Source organism: Herpailurus yagouaroundi, unplaced genomic scaffold, assembly GCF_014898765.1.
Source record: "Herpailurus yagouaroundi ecotype Mexico unplaced genomic scaffold, PumYag 216, whole genome shotgun sequence".
Lineage (NCBI taxonomy): Eukaryota > Metazoa > Chordata > Mammalia > Carnivora > Felidae > Herpailurus > Herpailurus yagouaroundi.
In genome coordinates this window covers 14178503-14200342 of record NW_024412447.1, presented here as the reverse complement: position 1 = coordinate 14200342, position 21840 = coordinate 14178503, and the positions used below count along the sequence as shown (strand labels likewise).

Here is a 21840-nt window from a genome sequence, read left to right as displayed (position 1 = left end):
AAAAAGGTAAACATAATGAAAGGAAATAAAAAGGCAAAGCTATGTTTATTTGTTCATAATGTGATGCTCTATCTTGAAAAATAAAATAAAATCAAGAAAGTCAACAAAAATTATTAGAACTTATAAAGACTCCAGAAATGTGGCCAGTTGTCATTCCTAATGAAAACTCTTTATCGAAGTAGAATAGACATTTTTTTAAAAAGCACACAAATCTCAAGTGTTCAGCCCTGTCACTTTTCAAAAACTGAACACACCCATTTAACCGTCACCCAAGTCAAGAACCAGAAGATGACCAGACTCCCAGAATCTCCCTGTGTGCTCACCTAGTCATTACTCTGTGGTTACCTGCCAAAGGTTAACTATCTTGAGTTCTAACATTGTGGATTGGTTGTGCTTGATCTTGAAACTTCTAGAAAAAGAATACAACAGTGTATACTATTTGGGATCTGGATTCTTTGATTGTACATTATGTCTGAAAGATGTTAGTGCTTTTTTTGTTTTGAAAAAATAGCATTCGTAGCCTCAGATAATTAAGAGAATATATCACATTCATAAAACAAGAACTGGCTGCTGTAGCAAATGATGAGTTAGAGAACCAGTAAGAACCCTTGAAAATGAAAATACAAAAGCAGAAATAGAAAGTTTAGAAAAGAAGGTTAAGAAAATTTCCCAGAACGGATAGTCAAAAGGCCTAAAATGAAAAATAGGAGGGTAAAGATAGAAAAAAAAATTAGACAACTGGCCCAGGAGGTATAACATACAAATAAAACGAGTTCCAAAAATGAAGAACAAACACCACCCCCCTCACACACAAATAAAGGACATCAATAATAAATATGAGTTTCCATTGGAAAGTTCTACCAAGCACCCAACACAATTAATGAAAGTAAATCCCAAAGTACATCATCAGGAAATTTCAAAATACCTGGGATAAGAGGATTTCTAAAGAGATAATGACAAGTCACCTTCAAAGAACCAGGGTCAAAATGGCTCTGAACTTCCCAATAGCCATGTTGAAAATTAGAAGGCAGTAGAACACGGCCTTCAAAATCTGAAAGAAAAATCATTCCAAGTGGGAAGCTTGAATCCAGATATTTTTAGACATGCAAGGACTAAAAACTTTACTTGGGGATATGCATCACTAAAATGAAGGAGTAAGCCAAGAAAATAAAGACATGAGATCAGAACACGGGAGAGAGGGGAAGGGAACCCTAGAATCTGTGTTGTATTGTACAGCCTGTCCCAATGGAAAGGGCCAGAGCACTCTTGAGACTTTTCTTCAAACAGATGAACTGGACAGAATATCTAATGTGGCTGAGATGATTGAGAGGGAATTCAGACAAGAGCCAGAGGGTCTGAAGTTGAATTAGTTTAAAGTATATAGAAAACAAAGTAAACAAATAAACAGAAAGACAATGATTAAGTACAGGAAAAACAAAAAGCTGAGCAGGGGAAATAATCAACGTATACCATGGGGATCAGGAGTATGCTATTACAATAATACAAATATTTTTAAATGAACTGAACAAAATTGGAATGTAACTATCATGGAGGACGGGGAAGAGATGAGAAGAGATGTAAAATGTGGCAGGGGTAGGTGTGAGTGAGCGATAAAGAGCTTTTATCCTATCCCCCGTAGTGGGAAGTCAAGAAATCATGCCTCAATCTCAAAAAAACAAGTAGGACTGGATGTATGTTATTTAGAGAGAGACAGGTAGACAAAAAGGATCATTTTTAAGAGTAGAGAGTGGTCCCTTTAGAGAGTGAAGAGAGCCTTGCAGAATATAGATCAGACTTTTAAAACAGAGACGTATACCATTTCCATAAAACTACAAAATAAGTTAAAATATGTAAGACCCTAATGAAATATTAATCATGGTTATCAGCAGGAGTATGATGACGCGTGATTATCTAATTCTTTTTTTTTTTTTGTATTTTTAAGTTTTTACAGCGAACGTTAAATTTACAATGAATACATAATAATACGAATACAAAAAAAAGAAGTATTTTTACAGGGTGATTTTCAAATTCCCCAGTCTCCTCGCCACTGTCCTTGTTCTTCTCTGCTGGGCTGGAAGACAACATCTGGATTAGAAGCAGAGCAGAAAATGACTCCTATTTCTTCCCCTCCTGAATGCCTATAGACAAATTATAGAGCTCTAATTTCATGGCTGTCAGCCTCTGCTCCTCCCCCCTCATATTCTTTCGAATTTGAAGTCTCTGCAATTTCAAGTTTCTTCAAGCAAAAATTCCCGTTTTGCAGGGATGTCTACAAGCATCAGGGATTTTTTTTTTTTTTTTCTGTGCATACATAGTTACTTTTGAGATACTGTAGGGTTTGGCAGAGGATGGTCACCCCGGTCACGTAAACATTCTCAATCCATCAAGACAACCATTCTTGACCACTTTGAGGCTCAAGAGTATATTCAAAGGGATACACAAAGACGGGGGGGGGGCGGGGGGGAAAGGTCAAGGTGCTCTTTTGGAGTCAAGGAATGGGGTCGTTCCAGCCACAGAAGCCCATAGGTAGACTGGAGAAGTTCAGTCCTTAGGGCAAAGTGAGGGTTCCAGCAACTCCCAATCAGAGCTCAGCCGCGGGGTGGCCGGAAATCCAAAGTGAGCCATGGAGCTGGGGCCGGGGGTGCAGGAGGCTAGCCGAGGAACGGGATTCAGAGGTGTGGTTCCAGGCCAGGAAGGTTTGGCAGCAACGATTTCCAGCAGCCTAGGACTCCCAGTGGGAGCAGCCCGGACAGAGAGACCGGACAAAGGAAAGGCCCCCGGCCGCCAAGAAGCCAGAGTTCTGGGACAGAGCACACTGGTGGGGCGGAAGGTCTCGACGTGGAGACCCCACTCCGGGAGCCTCAGGAACAACACAGAGGCCTATGGGAGCAGCGTGCCCTCCCTGGAGGAAGAAGAGTTGCAGGGATGCGCAGTGGCTCGGGGTTCAAGAGGTGGACCCTGTTTCTCGGCTCACGCCGTGGGGGCCGGGACCACAGCTGGGGCCTCCGTGTCGGCCGCCCTGGTCCCAGGACCAGAGTGGGGCCAAGGTCTGCAGATTGAGAAAGGAGGACAGGGATCTCAGAGGAGCTGGAGAATGAACAAGCCGGGGAAAGGCAGAGGTCATCACCGCTGTCCCCAAGTGTCCTCTAGAACGTGGAGCAGAAGAAGGGCCTCGGGGAAGCTATCCTTCAGAAGCACTCCTCTCTTTGCTGCAGAAGAGGCACAGCCTGTGCGGCACAGGTGACAGTTCGAACACCACCCACGTGCTTTCCTCCTTTGGGTTACATGACCTTCACTCCACTGCTCTAAGCTGCAAGGTGGGCGACTTGGGAGTTTTCTCGGGGCCTTCGCCGCCGCCTGCGGGAGTGACGCTCAGCCCGGAGGAAGCAGGGCACGGGGCTCTCGTAACTGGAGGAAAACCCTCTTGCTCCCCTAAAGCCAAGGACGGGGCGCCGGGGCCAAGGAGGAGGATGTTCTCTAAATGAAAGTCTGCCTATGGTCCCATGGGAAGGAGACAGGGGCAGGACGGCCATGAGCAGTGACGTGCACCCGGTCTCGGCACAGAGAGAGGGAGTGAAGTGCTGCACGGTGAGGTTGGCGCAGAGGGCGTAGGGGGGCCTGTGCCTCCGTTTTCTATGGGGGCTGTGGAAGGAGCCTGTCCCAGGTGGCCCCGTATCCATCTGGGGCCCGTCTCATCAGCCGGGTTATGATGGAACAGCGTGGCCGTGGGGCAAGAGGCCCCGCTCCCTTGGAGGGAAGGGGGCGGCTGAGTTGAAATCCAGAAGAGCAGGTGAGGGTCTCTCCTGAAGGCAACATGGGCCGGCAGCTGAGGCTGGGATGGGTAGGCGGAGAGATGACCGAGCTCAGGTGTCTGCCACCGGCACAAGTCCCAGGTCGCGGAGGCAGATGGGCCCTGACCAAGCCGAGAGGTCAGATCGCGATTAGGCCGGCCGGAGTCCTCTACCGGCGACGGTGGCCGGGCCAGGAGCTGCCAGGTGGCGCGGGGACACCGCCCAAGGGAAGGAGAGACACACAGAGATCCCGAGGCTTCCACTTGGCCACAGGGGGGCTAAGCCCACCGGTGCCACACCTGTCCCCACACCTGTCGCCACACCTGTTCTCCCCCACCCCCCACACGCCGTCTGAGACTGAGCGTTCTTCCTGGACGAGGCTGAGCGTTTCCATAAGGACAATAATAGAAACCCAGCGGCAGGTCCCTAGACTTCTGAACTGATGAGCCCGGCGTGTCGCGAGGGCTCAATACGTATTTGCTGGTACGTCAATGAAGGATTCCATATTCTGCACTTGTCTGTCCAAGACATTTGAAAGAAACTAAAGACTCTTCCTAACAACTTAATGGCTGGTGTGCTGTTTTATTGTCTGTGTCCACATCAGAGCATTTCATTGAGGCTAGGGTGCCGGGGACGGGGTGGAAAAAAAAAAAAAACGCACGTTAATGGCCTTTCTTTGGCCTCATTGCCTTTTTGATCCATTTGCTTCATAAGAACACGTCGGTCCCTGTTGGGAGTGGTACGTATAGAAGTAACAGCAGCTGCTGGATTGATAGTTATTGTCAGTTTGGCCGCCTGGGTGGCTCAGTCGGTCAAGCGTCCAACTCTTGATCTTGGCCCAGGTCATGATCTCACAGTGTACGGGTTCAAGCCCCGTGCTGGTGTCTGCTTGGGATTCTCCCTTCCTCCTGCCCCCTCCCCCGCCCCTCCCCAACTTGCTCTCTCTCTCTTTCTCAAAATAAATAAATTAACTTAAAAAAAACCCGGCAGAGTAGATGTCCGTATGATCCTCCGTGCAGGCGAAAGCCAACTTGCTGTAAACCTTCCCGAGCGATGGCAAAAAGGCATAAGTACGGAAATTCACAAACTTACGTATTTACGTATAAATACGTAGATTCACAAATTCTTTGAGTTAGGATGGGAGACGAAGCCAGCGTCCCACGCGAAAAGCTGGGACTTGCCCAGAGTGGTTCTCAGAGCCCATCTTTCCACTTGAAACCCCAGATTTGGTTACAGCGCAGGAATGGTTCAACCTACGGCCGGTTCTGTCTGCCAAACCGTCTGCAGCCACCGCGTCCGCCGCCGTCGGAAATTCAACGTTCATAAAAGGCACTCGAGGCACGTCACTCTCCTTTCTCCTTCTTAGGCATCTGGGGGTCCACTGAACTTGACGCACAGAGGTCAAACTCCAAAATACCGACTTGAGCACCCTACCAGGGGTACAAAGGACGCTCCGTGCGGGTGAGATTTACCAGACCTCACACACTGCCCGTTCTCAGAAGGCTTTCGAAAGGGCCACTGCTCCACACACGGCACTTGCACTCTGTTGTCCATAACAGCAGAGCAAGCTTGTCGCAGCCTCTCGGCTGCTATGAGGATGCGTGACCCGAGTGGCTTAACGACCCCGGAGCCCAGACTTCGGGGAGAAAATGAAGCCCGCTGCCCCTGACTTCCCGTGTGCCTGGCTGCAGAAGCTATTTTTAGAGCCACGCTGGCACCAGCGAAGACTTCCACCTCGAACTCCAGAGAGATACTGAGAAGCGTCAACCCGAACTTCCCTACTTTGGAAAGGTCTGGGTAAAACTCCCACAGCCTTGGAAACCGTGCAGGGTCGGCAGGAGGAGGAACCCCTCGGGGCCCACCAAGGTAGCAGGAAACGGTCATTTACGTAGGCTGGACTGCCCGAAGTTCATTACTTGGCCACCACAACTCGGCCATCGGTACTTAACAATTAATTTCCCAGACTAACAGAGGACTTTGCTTGCTCTCTTTCTAATCTAAGAGAAATAAAAGTCACATGTTCCCGTGTTTCCGTAAGAGGGGATAAAAAAACGGATAGGGGCTAGGCCCCACAAGGAGCCGCAAACGTAACGAACGCGCAACTGGCAAAGCCTGATCCGCCCTAACCTGTGCGGAGGAGGCGAACTGTGGCCAGTGCACCGGCGAGCTGAGCAAATGGCAAAGGCTGACCGGGCGTGGGAACACGTTAGGCTTAGTCATCTCGTCCAGAGGACACCCTCAAAAACAGCGGGGAACAATCACACACGGAGGACAGGATGGGCCAGAGTTCTAAACTGCACTGTAGAGAAAACGATGGGGCAGCCGGGAATAAAGGAGGAAAGGGAATTTTCTGCTCTGAACTCAATCCGCGCGTCTTCTGCAACTACTTTTTGGGCTCTGAGGATGGAGTGGAAACACGAAATGTGAGAAAGGGCAGGGGAAGGAAATGCAGGAAATGGGCAGGAGAAGGAAAACCTACGCAAGGCCAGAAGATGGCACATTCTGGAGTCATCTAGAAAAGGGGGATTAAAGCTACCAAAATAATGGCTGCAGCCCACCCCTCCCCGCTCCTTCCGCAGTCACACCTCTCCAGCTGCAACCGATCTGAAGGCCCGCCAGATCAATCTGGAAAATTAACGGTACCGCTGCGTCCCTATTTATGTCCGGCAATAATGCAGGAACCGGGCATTTGACTCAGAGGCAAAGCATCTTCTATTTTTAAAGCCTTTACGTTTCAAATGAAACTTATCTGCTCTCTGGCAGCCCAGCACACTGAGCCTCTTTGCAAGGGGGGAGGAAAGCCTTCCCAGCATTATTCAGATTTACCTGCTGGCTGCTATGAGCTGTCATAACACATGTTGGTTGATGGAGGCAGGTCTCTGCTTGTCATCACGGAGAACGGTTACCCTGCAAAGCCTTGCTCTGGCTCCAGGGCACTGCCTGGGAATTTTGCTTCCAAAAGCAAGGCAACCAGCAGCGATATCAGCGTGTCACGCCAAGATAAGAATTGATCTACCCAGGCTGGTGTTGAGGGTACATAGGTGATGTCAAGAAAGACCATTTATTTCACCCAAGAGCAGTGTGTTCACCAACGTGCAAGCACACTTCTGTTTTATAATGAACAGCCTCCCGGAAAGGACCGACTTGAAGGCCGTGGGACTCTTCTCTTTCTGGGCAAAAACGCTTTCGTTGAAATTGCCACTTCTTGGTTAGCGCTCAGGACTCTGCTCCGTTCGTAGGATACCGACTAGGGCTAATCCAATGAGCAGGTCATTTGTCATAATCATTCATAACCATTCAGAGTTGTACGAATGGACCAAAAAAGAGATTATTACCCTCATTTACTACGGAAGAATCTAAGGAGCAGAGAGGTAAAGCAGCTTGTCCGAGGTCCCGTCGAATGGGTCTGCAGCGCATCTAGCCCTTTTGCAGAGAAGTAAACGGAGGCTCAAAGCCGGTGGTCAAATCTGGCCCCCAAACAGGTCTTGGGACCCTGGGCGATGTTTTCTCCATCCCATCGTGCTGCAGACACACGGAGTCATTGACAAGCGCTCGCTCCTAGCTCTGAGCACCGCGAGAAGGCCGCGGTCACCGGGGGATGGCTAGGCAGAGCAGACGTGTGCCATCCTCTGTTTCCCCGTGGGTGTACCTGCCATTTTCCCAGGAAGGGACAAAGTTGAGGATGCTGCTGCTTCCTCACAGTCCCCATCAATTGCGATCACTACTAGACATTCTTTCCAGCTAAGCATCTGACCACACAGCAAATTCTGTAAAGAAGTGGCCATGTCTTCCCCTGGATACTCTCACAGGACAAGCACCCACTCATGGCTTCTCCAGCGATCGTTTTCATTCACTCCATTCTTGTTGGGGGTCTCAAAAATGCACAAGCATGGATGAATTTGCAAAGGACTGAAGCCCAGGTGGAGTAGCCTCTATTCTGCTCTGAACAGAGGTTTATACACAGGAGGAATCTACGAAGGCTCACGAAGCAAAGAGGAGCCAGCCCCTAGGCCTGATCGTATTCGGAACAATGCTTCCTGCGGAGGGGTGTAAAACCCCACGGTTGACCAGGATTGACCAAACGAACGCCTTCTATCAACTCACTGGGCTCCTCCAGGACTGGCCCCTGAGGAAAGCAAGCCGAGTTTTGTGGAGGGTTGTTATTTTTAACTGTGAAATGCCTCACGTCTTGCTTCTGTACTAAAACTCTTCACTGAAACTGATTACCTACAACACCTCCTGCCGGATCATGAGAGCATCAATGAGTGCTTTTCATCAGAGGAGCCCAAAGCTGTGTTATGGAAATTTTCTCCTCCTGGGAAAAACACCTTTACACGCTTTACATGGTTTAGCGATGAGAAAATGAAAAGCTCATCTACAGAGGAGGGGTGACCGGCCTAATGACACAGACCCTGTTGGTGGCAAAATCGAACAGGTCAGTCCTCTGTTGCTGGGAGACTGCAAGGCAGGAAAGGAAGGTAGAACTCTTCCATTGTGATTTTTCTCTTCCTCAACTGGGACGGACTTCAGATGGCCCTGGAGCTAGATTCCTTTTATGACTCTGCTTTCCTAGGGAAGGGCTTCCAAAGGGAAGTCCTAAGCACCGTGGTCTTTAATTTGTCCTTGTCCACACATGCTGCAGGACGGCCAGCATCATATACACAGTCCAGGTGGGTCAACAAGACGAGGCCCTGGCTCAGTGAGATGGTCACCTTCTGCCCAGGATGTGCCTCGTTTTCTGAAACCCTGCTTGAGTCTCAGCCGTGACAGATTCTGCTGCTCTGGGATGTGACCCCAGTTTAATTGCCCGCTGTGCTCGGTGCTGCCCTGCCACTTCCCCCAAAAGGGGGACCACACAAGACGAGGAGGCACGAGTTCATACCCAACTGTCTTCATCTTGTTGCAAGATCGGCCATCTGCTGATGGCCATCAGCTCCTAAGGTGGAATTCACATTCCATTCAATTCATCTATTTACAGTGCGCAATTCAACAGCGCTCGGCATGTTCACAGAGTTGCGCAATCGTCTCCAGAATCAATTTTAGGGCATTTTTATCACTCCCCCCCGAAAGCCCTGGACTCATCATCAGTCTCTCCTCTCCCTGTCCCTTCCCCAGGCCTAGACAACTGCTCTTACACTTCTTGTTTCCCCGATTAGTGTTTTGCCCATCTTTAATCTATCTCATTGGACCACTGGATCGAGTCTGGCCTCCCCTGTTTGGTTTTTAGAACCCTCCATCAAGCGGACTTTCTGTTTTGATCTACATGGTCTCCCGTCTTGCCTCTCCTTTTTAACGCACATTCCCTACCTTTAGCTTCCTCACCGTGCCCCAAATACCCAAGCGAATGGTTAACTCAGTGGACTTGGGTTGCCCAAACCTTGCACCTTCCAAAGAAAGAACTGGCTCTTCCCAGGGCCCAGGGAGATGACTAACAAGGCCTTGAGACGTCCTGCCTGATAAGAGTGATTCTGCCTGCCTGAAGCCCTGGACCGTGCTAGTTTAAAGCTCTGGGCGTGGGGAGCTGGAGACTGCGTAGCCGAGGTTAGTCACACGGCGCTCCATGACCGACCCCCCACTAAAGACCTTGCAAGCTAAGGCTCAGGTCAACTTCCCTGGCTGACCATGCCTCACACCCGTTGTGACCTCTCACCGCTGGGACACGGAGTACTGTCCACACAACTCCATGGGAGAGGATGTCCAGCAGCTCGCACCTGGTTTCTCCTGGACACCGTCCTATGCATCTGGTCCCTTTACCGATTTTAATCCGTACCCTTCGGCTGTAACAAATCGGCAATCGCGAGCATCACTGCTTTTCTGAGGTTTGCAGGTCCCCACACACACCCAATTTCACCACCGGGCCTCTAACTGTGTTGTCTCCCGTCTACCGTGCCAGGCTGCAAGGTCCAGAAGGTCCCGTCTTTCCCAGGACAGACAGCACAATGGGCAAGAGTGTAGACTCTGGGTAACCGGACCGAAATCCCAGCTTCATGCCCTACTAGGTGTGTGACCTTGGGCAAAGTGCTTGCCCTCGTGCTTTAGCAGCCCTGCCTGTGAAGTGGAGACCATACCAATACTTACCTCCAAGGGCTAGTATCAGATGTAAATGGATACCGCGATGTATAAAATGTGTAAAATGCAATGCGTAAAGCGTATGATTAATGCCTGGCGCGTAGAAAATTCCAACATTAGCTATGGTGTCTATGAGCTCCCCCATCCACCCCTCTCACAAAGTTCCTTTCCTCCCATAAATGCACACTCACCGATGCCAAAGGGCAATTGTGCGCACTTGGGTCCTCTGTCTCCAATCAACCTATGATCTCCTTCAGGAGGATCATGTCATTTACCAACACCGTCCCCCCAGAAGTTTCTACAATGCTGAGCAGACAATTGGTTCCTAAAATATATCTGCTGGTGCACAGGGAAGATCTCTCTATTTAAAAGTCTAGGAAAATCTGATTCTTCACATAAGGATTTCCCCCTTGTGTAAGCCAGTCATCTTCCTCTAGGGAGGGAAAAAATAAATAAAACCCTTCTCCTGTATATACATTTGTGTGCAGAATTTGAGATACCAGAAACCACGCGTACGCAGGCCAGCCCTTTCAACTAAGAATCTAACAGCCTCTAATGGCTCCTATACCTTATAATTATTCTCAAATTATATGTTGGCTTTAAGATTGCTAATTATTAATCATCGGCCTGAATTAGGTATTAATGAGCAATGTCACTAATTGTAGGGTCACCTAACCCAGAGCAGGAAGGCACGACTGACACCTCACAGAGGGTGCCTGACTCAGCCCCAGACAGTGCCCTGGAAGCAATGTGCTGTAAAATGTCCCATCTCTGGTGACACCTCGGACCCTTGCCGGCTGGTAAAAGGCACGGGATTTTACAGCTGGAAAGAACTGTAAAGATCAGCACTTCCCAAGCTGTGAGCGACACATCTCTGAAGACTGCTGAGTTAAGCTAGGCTTCCACGAATTCATGGTGCACCCAACCCAGGTGCCTCCAGGCTACATGGGTGATATCCCCTCGTCTTTATTTTTGCTACTATTTTTCACACATATGTGCCTAATGTTATAGATCATAAAATTCAAGCCTGTATCAAAGGACAACTGAATTCACAGTAGCTTTTTTTGTCGGGGAATTCTCACCGCAAGTTTGGTGAATGTATATTCCTGGACCCTCAAGACCGCCGTCAATGACTTCTCTGTTCTTGGTCGGCTCGCCCATTCCTATCCCTTCCGGAAATCACTCCAGAGCTTTATTGCTTTCCTGTAACCCCCATGCAAGGCCTAGCTCTCACTCTTTTTTTAATTTTTTTTAATGTTTACATTTATTTTTGAGACAGAGCCTGAGCAGGGGAGGGGCAAAGAGATTGGGAGGCACAGAATCCGAAGCAGGCTCCTGGCTCTGAGCTGTCAGCACAGAGCCCGACACTGGGCTTGAACTCACGAGCCGCAAGATCATGACCTGAGCGGAAGTCGGAGGCTTAACTGACTGAGCCACCCAGGCACCCCGCCTAGCTCTCACTCTTAAGGATGATTTCTCCTCCTCTTTCCTGAAGAAAATGTGGGTCACAAAGCATGAGCTCACTGTCCTTCTCTTCAAGACCAAACCACGGTTCACGTCCTGGACCTGACTTCCTCGCCGCCCTGTGGGGTCCTTTGTTCCCAACCAGCCCCCCTGCCTCCTTCCGATGCCTTCAGACCTTCCCTCCCCTTGCTCGGTGCCCTCAACTGTTCGTACTGTGTGAAAATAGCACTCTTCGCGTCCTCATTCGGGAAGAGGGTGTTCAGACGACAGATGTCATATTCAAGGAGATCAAGCAGGAAGTTCAAGAACCAGCTGACGAGCAAGTGGAGTTTAGGAAGAGAACTGTGTCAGAAGAGGCTCTCTGGAGTGAAGTGCTCCCTGGAGCGAATGGGGATCGTACCATCTGTCCCCAAGCCCGGCGGTGAGTGCCTCTGGCAACAGGAAACATCCTCACTGCCGCCTGACTCGGGCTTAGCAAAGGGAGAGTGGCCTGTGAAGTGGAGGGAGCCTTGTGTGGGGGGAAGTCACCTCTCCCCTCCCATGCAGGACTAAGGTGTGTGAATCCCGGAAACCAGATACGGGATGCAGAAGGAATGCTGGCCTGCGGCCACTTTAAAGGTGGTCATGATTAAAAGTCACTATAGGGCGCGCCTGGGTGGCGCAGTCGGTCAAGCGTCCGACTTCGGCCAGGTCACGATCTCGTGGTCCGGGAGTTCGAGCCCCGCGTCGGGCTCTGGGCTGATGGCTCAGAGCCTGGAGCCTGTTTCCGATTCTGTGTCTCCCTCTCTCTCTGCCCCTCGCCCGTTCATGCTCTGTCTCTCTCTGTCCCAAAAATAAATAAACGTTGAAAAAAAATTTAAAAAAAAAATAAAAAAATTAAAAAAAAAGTAAAAGTCACTATAAAAAAGAACGAAGAGGGGTGCTCGGGTGGCTCAGTCAGTTAAGCGCCTGACTCTTGATTTTGGCTCAGGTCGTGATGTCACGGTTGGTGAGTTCGAGCCCTGCGTGGCGCTCTGAGATGATGCTGCAGAGTCTGTTTGGGATTCTCTCTCTCTCTCTCTGCCCCGCTCCTGTTCACTCTGTCTGTCTCATAAACAAATAAATGTTTTAACGTTTATTTATTTTTGGGACAGAGAGAGACAGAGCATGAACGGGGGAGGGGCAGAGAGAGAGGGAGACACAGAATCGGAAACAGGCTCCAGGCTCTGAGCCATCAGCCCAGAGCCTGACGCGGGGCTCGAACTCGCGGACCGCAAGATCGTGACCTGGCTGAAGTCGGACGCTTAACCGACTGCGCCACCCAGGCGCCCCAACAAATAAACGTTTTAAAAATAAGTAAATAAATAAACAAACTACACATCACTTGATCTTTACCCGCCTCCATAGTTTCTACGCCTCACCTCTCTGAGTCTACCCCAAACACCTCAAAAGCATAATCTGCTCTCAAACCCCCCCCCCGACTCCTTCATATCCCATTCAGTCCTCCATACACGGCCAACTGGCTTCAGACTCCAAGAGTCCCTTAAAATGGTTTCACCAAGGCTGTGATGAGTGGACCCTTTAAACCCAATGGTGCTTCCGGTCTTCTTGGTCTTAAGTCTTGGACTCCACGGATCATCCTCATTACCTCTCTGACCATTCATCATCACTTGCTGGTTGCTCTTACGCAGGTTCCCTCCATCCCAGAAATATTGGGGTTCTCCTTGTCTTTCTCTAAGGGACCTCTGGGCAATCTCACTCTCTATCTAATCGCTAGCCCTGATCGCTCTTCGGAGCCTCAGATGTCACTCATCCATTCATTCATTCGCTACAGATTTCCAGCAAACCTACTAAGTGCCAAGGGAGTAATTAGGCACTGGGGATACAACTGTGAACCAGTCACAGTCCTGGCTTCCTAAAGCATATAGTCTCGTGGGTGATAAAGAACGGTAAAGAGAGGCTCTCCAACTGGGAGAGCCAAGTGGAAACACCTAGCAGTGGTTCTTAATAAAAGCCCTGTGGATCATCAAGGCATTCATAAACTGCATGAAACTGCACGCAAAGTTCTGTCCGCTTGTACGTGTTCAGGGCTGATACGATCTACGCCTTTCATTAGATGATTCGAGAGGCCTTTGACACGAAAACATTTAAAATCTGCTGGTCTGATGATAGGTTACTGATGTGACACTGCACTTGATGGCACTTTGGAGAAAAATTGGGGCTTAAGACAGATTCGAGACCCTCCTCTGAGAGGCGAGAGTTGGCTCATGGCTCCTCAAGGTCTTTCACTGGAGAATCTCAGCAGCAGAGGGCAGCGACATATTGGAGGTGACAGCGGGACCCCGCATGGCTTAACTCAAGCTCTAAAACTCTGAGTAACACTGTCCCCACATCCCCCAGTCATGCGGTGCCCACAGCCCCCAGCGTGAGAAGCATGGACCACAGCTGTCCCGGGAATGATACAGGTCTCCCAGAGCTTTGAAAAAGAGGCATTTTTTTTGGCCAACATTTAGAAGCCAGAAGATTTCATGCAATGATCTGGATTTGTGTTTTCTCTTAAAAGTCTGAGGACCCGGGGGCACCTGCATGGCTCAGGCAGTTAAGCGTCCGACTTTGGCTCAGGTCACAGTCTCACGCCCCATGTCGGGCTCTGTGCTGACAGTTCAGAGCCTGGAGCCTGCTTCAGATTCTGTGTCTCCCCCTCTCCCTCTGCCTCTCTCCCACTTGTGCTCTGTTTCTCTGTCTGAAAAATAAATAAACATTAAAAAAATTTTTTTTAATTTAAAAAAAGTCTGAGGACCTGACAAAAGCCAGCCTGTGTCCCCATCCCCGAGCCCAGCACCATCCCCCAGGGCGGGGCTAAGAGCAGCTGCCTCCTTATTGGTGAGCCTTCTCTTCAGTCCCCACCCCCCACCCTTCATACACTTGGACTCTGCTCTCTTTCATGGCACCTGTGCTCTCTCCTTGCCTGAAACTTGGGAAATAAACTGTTTACCAGGCAGGAGAAACCACAAAACAAAACAAACAAATATGAAAAAGAGAAAGAAGTAAAACGAAGGATGTCCATTTTCTTAACGGAAAAAATCTCCTACGTTATGTTGTCTGCTGGGAAGATTCAGTATCCACGGCCTCATCCAGTCTAATGCCATCTGGATTGTGAAAATGTTCTCCTCGTTCCATCCTTCGCCAGAATAAAATCATTACTATCAAAATATTAGGATCACAGTGGGGAGGGGGAAGCCACCATGTCCCAACATTTAAGAAATCACATCGTATCTGCCTAACAGCATCAGAAGGGCCATATAAGAATTCCTTCCTACAATTAAGTATCCCCATCAACTATTAACAGATTAAGCATTTTGTAAGTTAGGATACATTAAAAAGAGATCATCGGTATTGGGTTCTGTTTTGGGCATCAGAGATACATGTGATATTAATGACTCATGATCACAACTCTATTTTCTTGAGTCTCTTTTAAGTGCATATTAATCATCTGTTAATGTTACCATAACTCATAAAATACAAGCTACATTTTTGCCTAGCGCCTTTCATCCATGGGGAATAGCTAGGTTTTCAGGGCATGTTACAGCGTTAGGATGCATCCGCTTCTTTCCCTCTTGTGTGGCTAACACCACCGTCACACCTCCGTTCTCTTATCGGTCAAGGCTGGAGGTCAGCCTCCCTGTGGGTCAGGGATGAAGCACCCTTTGTGTTCCGTTCAGTAGTGTTAATTGCATTCAAGTTATCGTGCAACCAGTTTCCAGAACGCTTTTCATCTTGCAAAACTGAAACTCTATAACCATTAAATAACAACTCCCCATCCTGGCTTCTCCCCAGCCCCTGGCAACCCCCCTTCTACTGCCCGTCTCTATGAATTTGGCCATTCTAGGTACCTTCTATGAGGTATAATATCCATCTTTGGTAACTGGTCTATTTCACTTGGCGTGATGTCCCCGTGGTTCCTCCATGCCATAGCATGCGTCAGAATTTCCTTCCTTGTTTAAGGCTGAATGATATTCTGCTGTAGGTATAGACCACATTGAATCCATCCATTCGTCTGTTGGCGGACATCTGGGTTATTTCCCCCTTTTGGCTATTGTGAAAAAATGCTGCTGTGAACACGGGCATGCAAATACCTCTTCGAGAGCCTCCTTTCAACTCTCTGGGGTATGTACCCAGATGTGAAAATTACCACATGGTGATTCTACTTTTAATTTTTTTGAGGAACCGTCACACTGTTTTCCATAGCGGCTACGTGGTTTTGTATTTCCGCGAGCAAAGCTCAGGGGTTCCAATTTCTCCGTATCCTTGCCAACACTTGTTTTCTACTCTTGTTTATTTCTTTGATAGTCGCCATCCTAAGGGATATGAGGTGGTATATCACCCATTAAACTTAAATTATCTCAAAGGTTATGCTTTGCTTCTCAGAAAACGCCTTAGTGATGAGCCTGCATAGTTACCTGCGAGGATTCTAAGAGCATGGCCCCGAAGCATTGCACAAGGACACTGAATGTCTAGGTGGGGATGGAAACTGAGTCACAAGGCATCTCTGGTGGAGGAAGTTCCAGGCCCAAAACCTCACCAGGCTGTGGCACAAATCTGCCACGGGCAGCTCCACTCTAATGCGATCAATTCTGTACTCTTCCATTTGGGCAGGAAAGTAAAGGAACATGAGGCTTCCCAGTTATTTAGAATGCCACAAGGAAGAACTTCACGACTACTTGGGAGAAGCTTCTCATCCTGTTCCACAATTCCTTCTTGGTACTCCCCCTTTATACCAACAAACACTGCCTTAGAACCAAGCCAAGGTAGGAAGAAGCCTCTTCCCCCTCTTCTAACGTAAGAAAGAGCCGTGACGGTTTCAAGTGGGTTTGGCCTTTGGGCGGCACTCACAGAAAGCACCGCACGGCAACCAGGCATCATCTGGGTTAAAAATCAGAGCATCCGTGGTGGGCTGAACGATGCCCCCGCCCCCCCAAAAAATCCACCCCCTAATCTCCGGCGCCTGTAAATGCTACCTTATAGGGGAAAAAAGACGTCGCAGACGTGATTCACCTTGGGCAGGGGGATTAGCTCAGATTATCCACGCGGGCCATAAAGGCCATCACAAGGGAGGCAAGAACGCCAAAGGGAGATGATGGGCATGTGACGAAGACGGCAGGGGAGGAAGAGGGACGTGATGGAGCCACAAACCGAGAAATGAGGGCCTCTAGAAGCTGGCACAAAATGGACTCTCCCCTACAGCTTCCAGAAGGACCTCCACCCTGCACACGCCTTGAGCCCAGCTCCGTAAAGCTCATTTCGGACTTCAGACCTTCAGAATGGAAGGGAATACATCTGCGGAGCTTCCTGCCACCACACGGATAGAGATTTGCCACGGCGGCCACGGGGCACGAACACGGCATCAAAGTCAACCCACGTCACTCAACATCCTTTAGAGGCGAGCCCCCAACGGCTGCGCCATGGGGTACTGGTCTCCCCGTCTCCGGGGGCAGCAGGGTGGGACCCGGGCGAGGGTCACGCGGAGCAGCCCAAGGCCCCCCAGCTGCCCCCCAGGGTCACACAAAGAGTGTCTGTTTCTACGCATTCTTGCATCGTGCAAAAGGGGAGAGGGAAGGTTGCAGGTACGAGGAAGCCCCAGGAATGGACGCCTCTCGAACCACACGGCTCCTGGACACAGCTCACCACACATGAAGAACGAAGGGAGAATAAAGGGAGGGGAACGTTCCTATCGTGCCAGTCTCTCCGTACTGCCGTCTGCTGAGCTGCCCTGGAAAACTTAAGCTCAACAAGCAATGTCTTTCCTCAGCCAGAAAACCACGCTGGAAAGATACCCTGAAGTCCTAAAGCAGCTTCTGTAGGCCGCCGGTCTGCCCCAGGCGGTCCCTCCCAGACGCCCTTCCCCCCCCCCCCCCCCCCCCCACCCCGGGGCTCCTGTGTCCCCGGGGATCTGGGGACGCGACAGCTCCCAGAGCTTGCCCGCCACAGACCTGATGGGGAGAGAGGGGTCTCCGGCGTCCCACCAGTCTTTCGGGGGGCTGATGTACATGCACCACAGCTCCCAGCTGTAGCCGTGGGCCGAGTTCTCGTAGCGCTGCACCTCGAAGGTGTCCTGTTTGATGTTGTCGATGGACGGGAGGATCACTCGCTTCCGGTTCTCCTGGATTCGGGACAGAACCGGCTCGGCCCTGCAACACAGAGAAGTAGATCTAGTTAAGTCTCTCTCCTGAGGCACACCCACCCCTCAAACGGGCACAGGCTCGGGCACCCCGGAGAAGGAACGGGGAAGCGCGGGCCCCGGGGAGGCTGGGGCTCAGGTGGAAACTGAGGCACGGGAGTGACCTGCCCCGGATGGGCCGTGCAGCTGCAAGCACGCAGGGCGGCTTGGGCCCTGGCCCAAGGGGGATCCCGGCATGAGAGGCCCCGAGCAAGATTTTGGCCTCTGGGGGGAGGGGTACCCCCCGGAAAGCACCAGGCCTCTCTTTTGTGCTGACGACATCAGCCAAGGCAAGGCCTTCTCGGCCACGAGCGGGTTCAGCGTTTCCATCTCCCCCTCGGGGCTCCGGGGGACACTCCTTGTTTCTTCTGCAGGAGCCGAATTTTCTTCCCCAAAATGGGTCACTTCTGCCCTGGACGGCCTGGTTTCATTTATTTATTTATTTATTTTTTCAACGTTTATTTATTTTTGGGACAGAGAGAGACAGAGCATGAATGGGGGAGGGGCAGAGAGAGAGGGAGACACAGAATCGGAAACAGGCTCCGGGCTCTGAGCCATCAGCCCAGAGCCCGACGCGGGGCTCGAACTCACGGACCGCGAGATCGTGACCTGGCTGAAGTCGGAGGCTCAACCGACTGCGCCACCCAGGCGCCCCTGGACGGCCTGGTTTTAATAAGCATTTCACTAGCTTCTCGGTGTGCGTGACTATTTCAGTTGGTTTAATTGATTACTTAATTGATTTCTTAAAAGGGATCTAATTGAATTGGTTAGCGATGGCAGGCGAGAACTAATTAAAAGCAGAGGCAGGCAGAATCGTGCCTCCCAGCTAGCCTGTCCCCTCAGGGCTACAGCGGGAGACAGGCAGGGACCTGGTTCCAGGCCCAAGGTGCAGCCCCGCTAGCTTAGGGGAAAGCAAATGGTCAGACTTCCCCGCTCGCGTGCGTCTCCGAGGCAGACGTAGGAAAGCGCCGTTTCCCATGTTCCAGAAGGAAAAGATGGCCCTCGTAAGCCAGGGCATTAATCTCCCTGCTTCGAACAGAGCTAAGCCTTTGGAAAAGAGTCAAGTGAAAATCCCATTCCTCTGCATTATTTGGAAGAATAATGAGAACCCTCGCCCTGCCTCCCATCTCTTTTCATTTCCAAGCTATTGAATTACCTGTTGGCTCATCTCATCTTTCTATTTAAAGCGAGCAATAAAATATACCCTGGGCCATTTACTGCCTCCGTTGCTTATGCGCACACCATACAGGCTGAAGCCAACTGGGACCGATTTGCCACGGCTTTCAGATATGCTTCCGAGCTTCACCCCTCCAAGCATCTGCCGACGCCGTTCTCCTCCGGGAATGCCCTTGGCCGCTGGCAGGAAGTCTAGTTGCCGATGGAGTCTTAGCAGATCGAGTGCCGCCTCTCCCGAGAAGCCTCCCCTGATTTCTCCTGGAGGGAAAGCTCTCTCCTTCCTCTCAGCTCTTGTTCCATCTCCTCCACCTCGTCAAAAGTCACTCTGTCCACACGTTGTCTTTGCTGATCTCGAACACACATTATTTCTCCTACTGGCCTAATGGTAGCTGATGTTTATGGAGCACTTACTACATGCTCGGTACCATTCTAAACATTCCACGCAGGCCAAGCCGACTGACGGAAATCTCACAACGGTCCTGGGAAGCAGAGAGTATGAGCAGCAGTTGACAAGTCAGGAAACCGAGGCCCAGAGAGGTTAAGTCGCTCGCCCCAGGCCACACAGCCAGCCGGTGGCAAAGCCGGGTTTCTAAGCTGGATGGTCTGGCTTCACGCCCTAACTCTAAGCTCCACTGTGTCCTATGCCGGGCCACGCTTCCTTCAGCTGGTCTGGTGGCCTGGATATGGAAAGAAGCATTCCGGTGAAGGTTACTGGGCACTAGGGTAGAAGACCTTGGTTCTTCTAACGCTTCTGGAACTGCACAGGGGGACCTCCCAGTCCGCGAGGGAAGGTGCACCTGTTCCCAGTTATTCGCACCCCTCACTGGAGACACCCCGCTTTTGACCACCGGGCCCGCAGAGGGGCGCACTCCCTCCCTCCACCCCGTGAACGGTCGGCTTGGACATGTGACCGACTCTGGCCAATGGGCGATGAGCCGAAGAGATGACGTCACATCCTACAGAAACATTTAATAGCCGCGGCCAAGGCTCTTCTCCCTGAGCCACGAGAACGGTGCGTCCTAGACGGGGTCCCGCGTCCTGTCACGTCAGACTGCAGAGCTAGGACATGTGTTTCTCATTTCAATATTGATTTGTACGGGAGATTTTAAAATTGTCTGCGTTCTGCCATTCCTGCGGTTTCCAGCCAGAAGCGTATCTCCAGTGAAGTTCAGCAGCTAACCATCGATGTGGAGCAGCCGCCGATCCCGTGTCCACGTGACCTGTTACCCCCCCGTCCCACCCCAGTGCCGAGTAGGGGGAGCAGTCACTCAAACCCTTGGGCGGCCCTAAATGCTCTGGCTGAAATGCCCACCACCTAGCCATGGTTTTAGATAATAATAAATTATTTCGTGTTCCCCAGACCTGTCACCCATAACTAAAATTTCCTGGATTTTAGGGGCGCCTGGGTGGCTCAGTCGGTTGAGCGTCCGACTTCAGCTCAGGTCACGATCTCGTGGTCCGTGAGTTCGAGCCCCGCGTCGGGCTCTGGGCTGACGGCTCAGAGCCTGGATCCTGTTTCAGATTCTGTGTCTCCCTCTCTCTCTGCCCCTCCCCCATTCATGCTCTATCTCTCTCTGTCTCAAAAATAAATAAATGTTAAAAAAAATTTTTTTTTAATTTCCTGGATTTTAAAAACAGGGATCGAGCGATGAATCCCGGGAATCTACCCCCAAAACCAAGAGCCCACAGTGTGCCCTGTAGGTTAACTAACTTGACAATACATTATATCTTAAAAATAAATAGATAAATATTAGAAAAGGAAAAAAAAACCCAGGGGGAACTGTAGCATATCTAGGGTGCCACCCGAGCTACCTCAAAGCCATCAACAAAAACAGCCCCGCTTTAGCAACGATCAGATTGCTAATCTGCAGACTTTATTTTATCTTTTTAATGTGATTTATTGGCAAACTGGCTAACAGACAGTGTGTGCGGTGCGCCCTTGGTTTTGGGGATAGATTCCCCGTGGCCCATCGGTTACACACGACGCCCAGCGCTCGTTCCAACCAACTGTTAATCTGCAGGTCTTATTTTTCAAAATTTCGGTTTTCCTTAGGTGGCTGTCTGAACGGTGTTTATTAGCCCAGTAACAAATGCAGACTTAAGTAGTCCAACCACTCCCCTGAGCAATTCCTAGTTTACCCCTTACGGTGAACAGCTTAAGTGCTCTAAGTTTCCACAAGTCCTGATTCAAACCTCTAATACTTTCACATAAAGCAGACTGGCGTATAAAATAAAATACACGATTACTCATTTCCTACGTTGTCTCCTATAGTCATATTTCCATTTTACGTATATGAGGTGACAGGCTCTACAAACTTCAATATCAGTGTTGCCCTCCAAGAAGGGAGAACAAAGTCCAATTTCTTCAACAAAAAGTACTTAGTCTTGGAAGGACTTTGCGTAAATGGCCATGTGTGTAATCCGTACAGAATTAAGCCATTTTAGAGTTACAAATTATAAGCCACTGAACCCAAACGTCCATTCTTTTCTGAACTACGTTTCAGCAAATATTCTAAAACTGATGCCAGTTTTAAAAGCTGCTATTACAGGGGCGCATGGGTGGCTCAGTCAGTTAAGCGTCTGACTTCGGCTCGGGTCACGATCTCACCGTTGGTGAGTTCGAGCCCCGCGTCGGGCTCTGTGCTGACAGCTCGGAGCCTGGAGCCTGCTTCAGATTCTGTGTCCGCCTCTCTCTCCACCCCACCCCTGCTTGTGCTCTGTCTCTGTCTGTCTTTCAAAAATGAATAAACATTAAAAAAACATTTTTTTTCCTGAATAAATAAAAGTCGCTATTACCAATCCCATTGACTTTAGTAAGGTACCTAAAGTCACAACAAAGACCTCCTTGGGTCTCAGAATGCAGAGGACGTGTGGAAGCTGAGTGTGAAGGACCACAGCCTCTCTCTCACAGAGACCAGTTAGACTACAGACTACCTGAGGGCAGATACCGAATCTTGTCAGATTCTGAACCCCAGCCGAGTGACCAACTGTCCCAGTTTGCCCGGGACTGTTCTGGTTTTACCACTAGAAGTCCTGCGTTTTGGGAAATCCCTCAGCACCAGGCCAGTCCGAACAGCTGGTGACCCCAACCCCAGCCTAGGACAGTGTTTGGGACAGTGGTAGGCATCCAGGAAACATCTGTCA

The 21840-nt window shown here is 50.0% G+C and overlaps 1 protein-coding gene across 1 annotated transcript in view; it reads right to left on the bottom strand.

The window, feature by feature from the left end:
• The window catches only part of GALNT17 (polypeptide N-acetylgalactosaminyltransferase 17), a 445375-nt gene that overhangs the window by 190486 nt on the left and 233049 nt on the right, over positions 1-21840 (bottom strand). The window contains exon 5 of the mRNA XM_040456200.1: positions 17294-17491. Coding sequence (XP_040312134.1) covers positions 17294-17491 — 198 coding nt within the window. The remainder of the gene's footprint in view (positions 1-17293; positions 17492-21840) is intronic.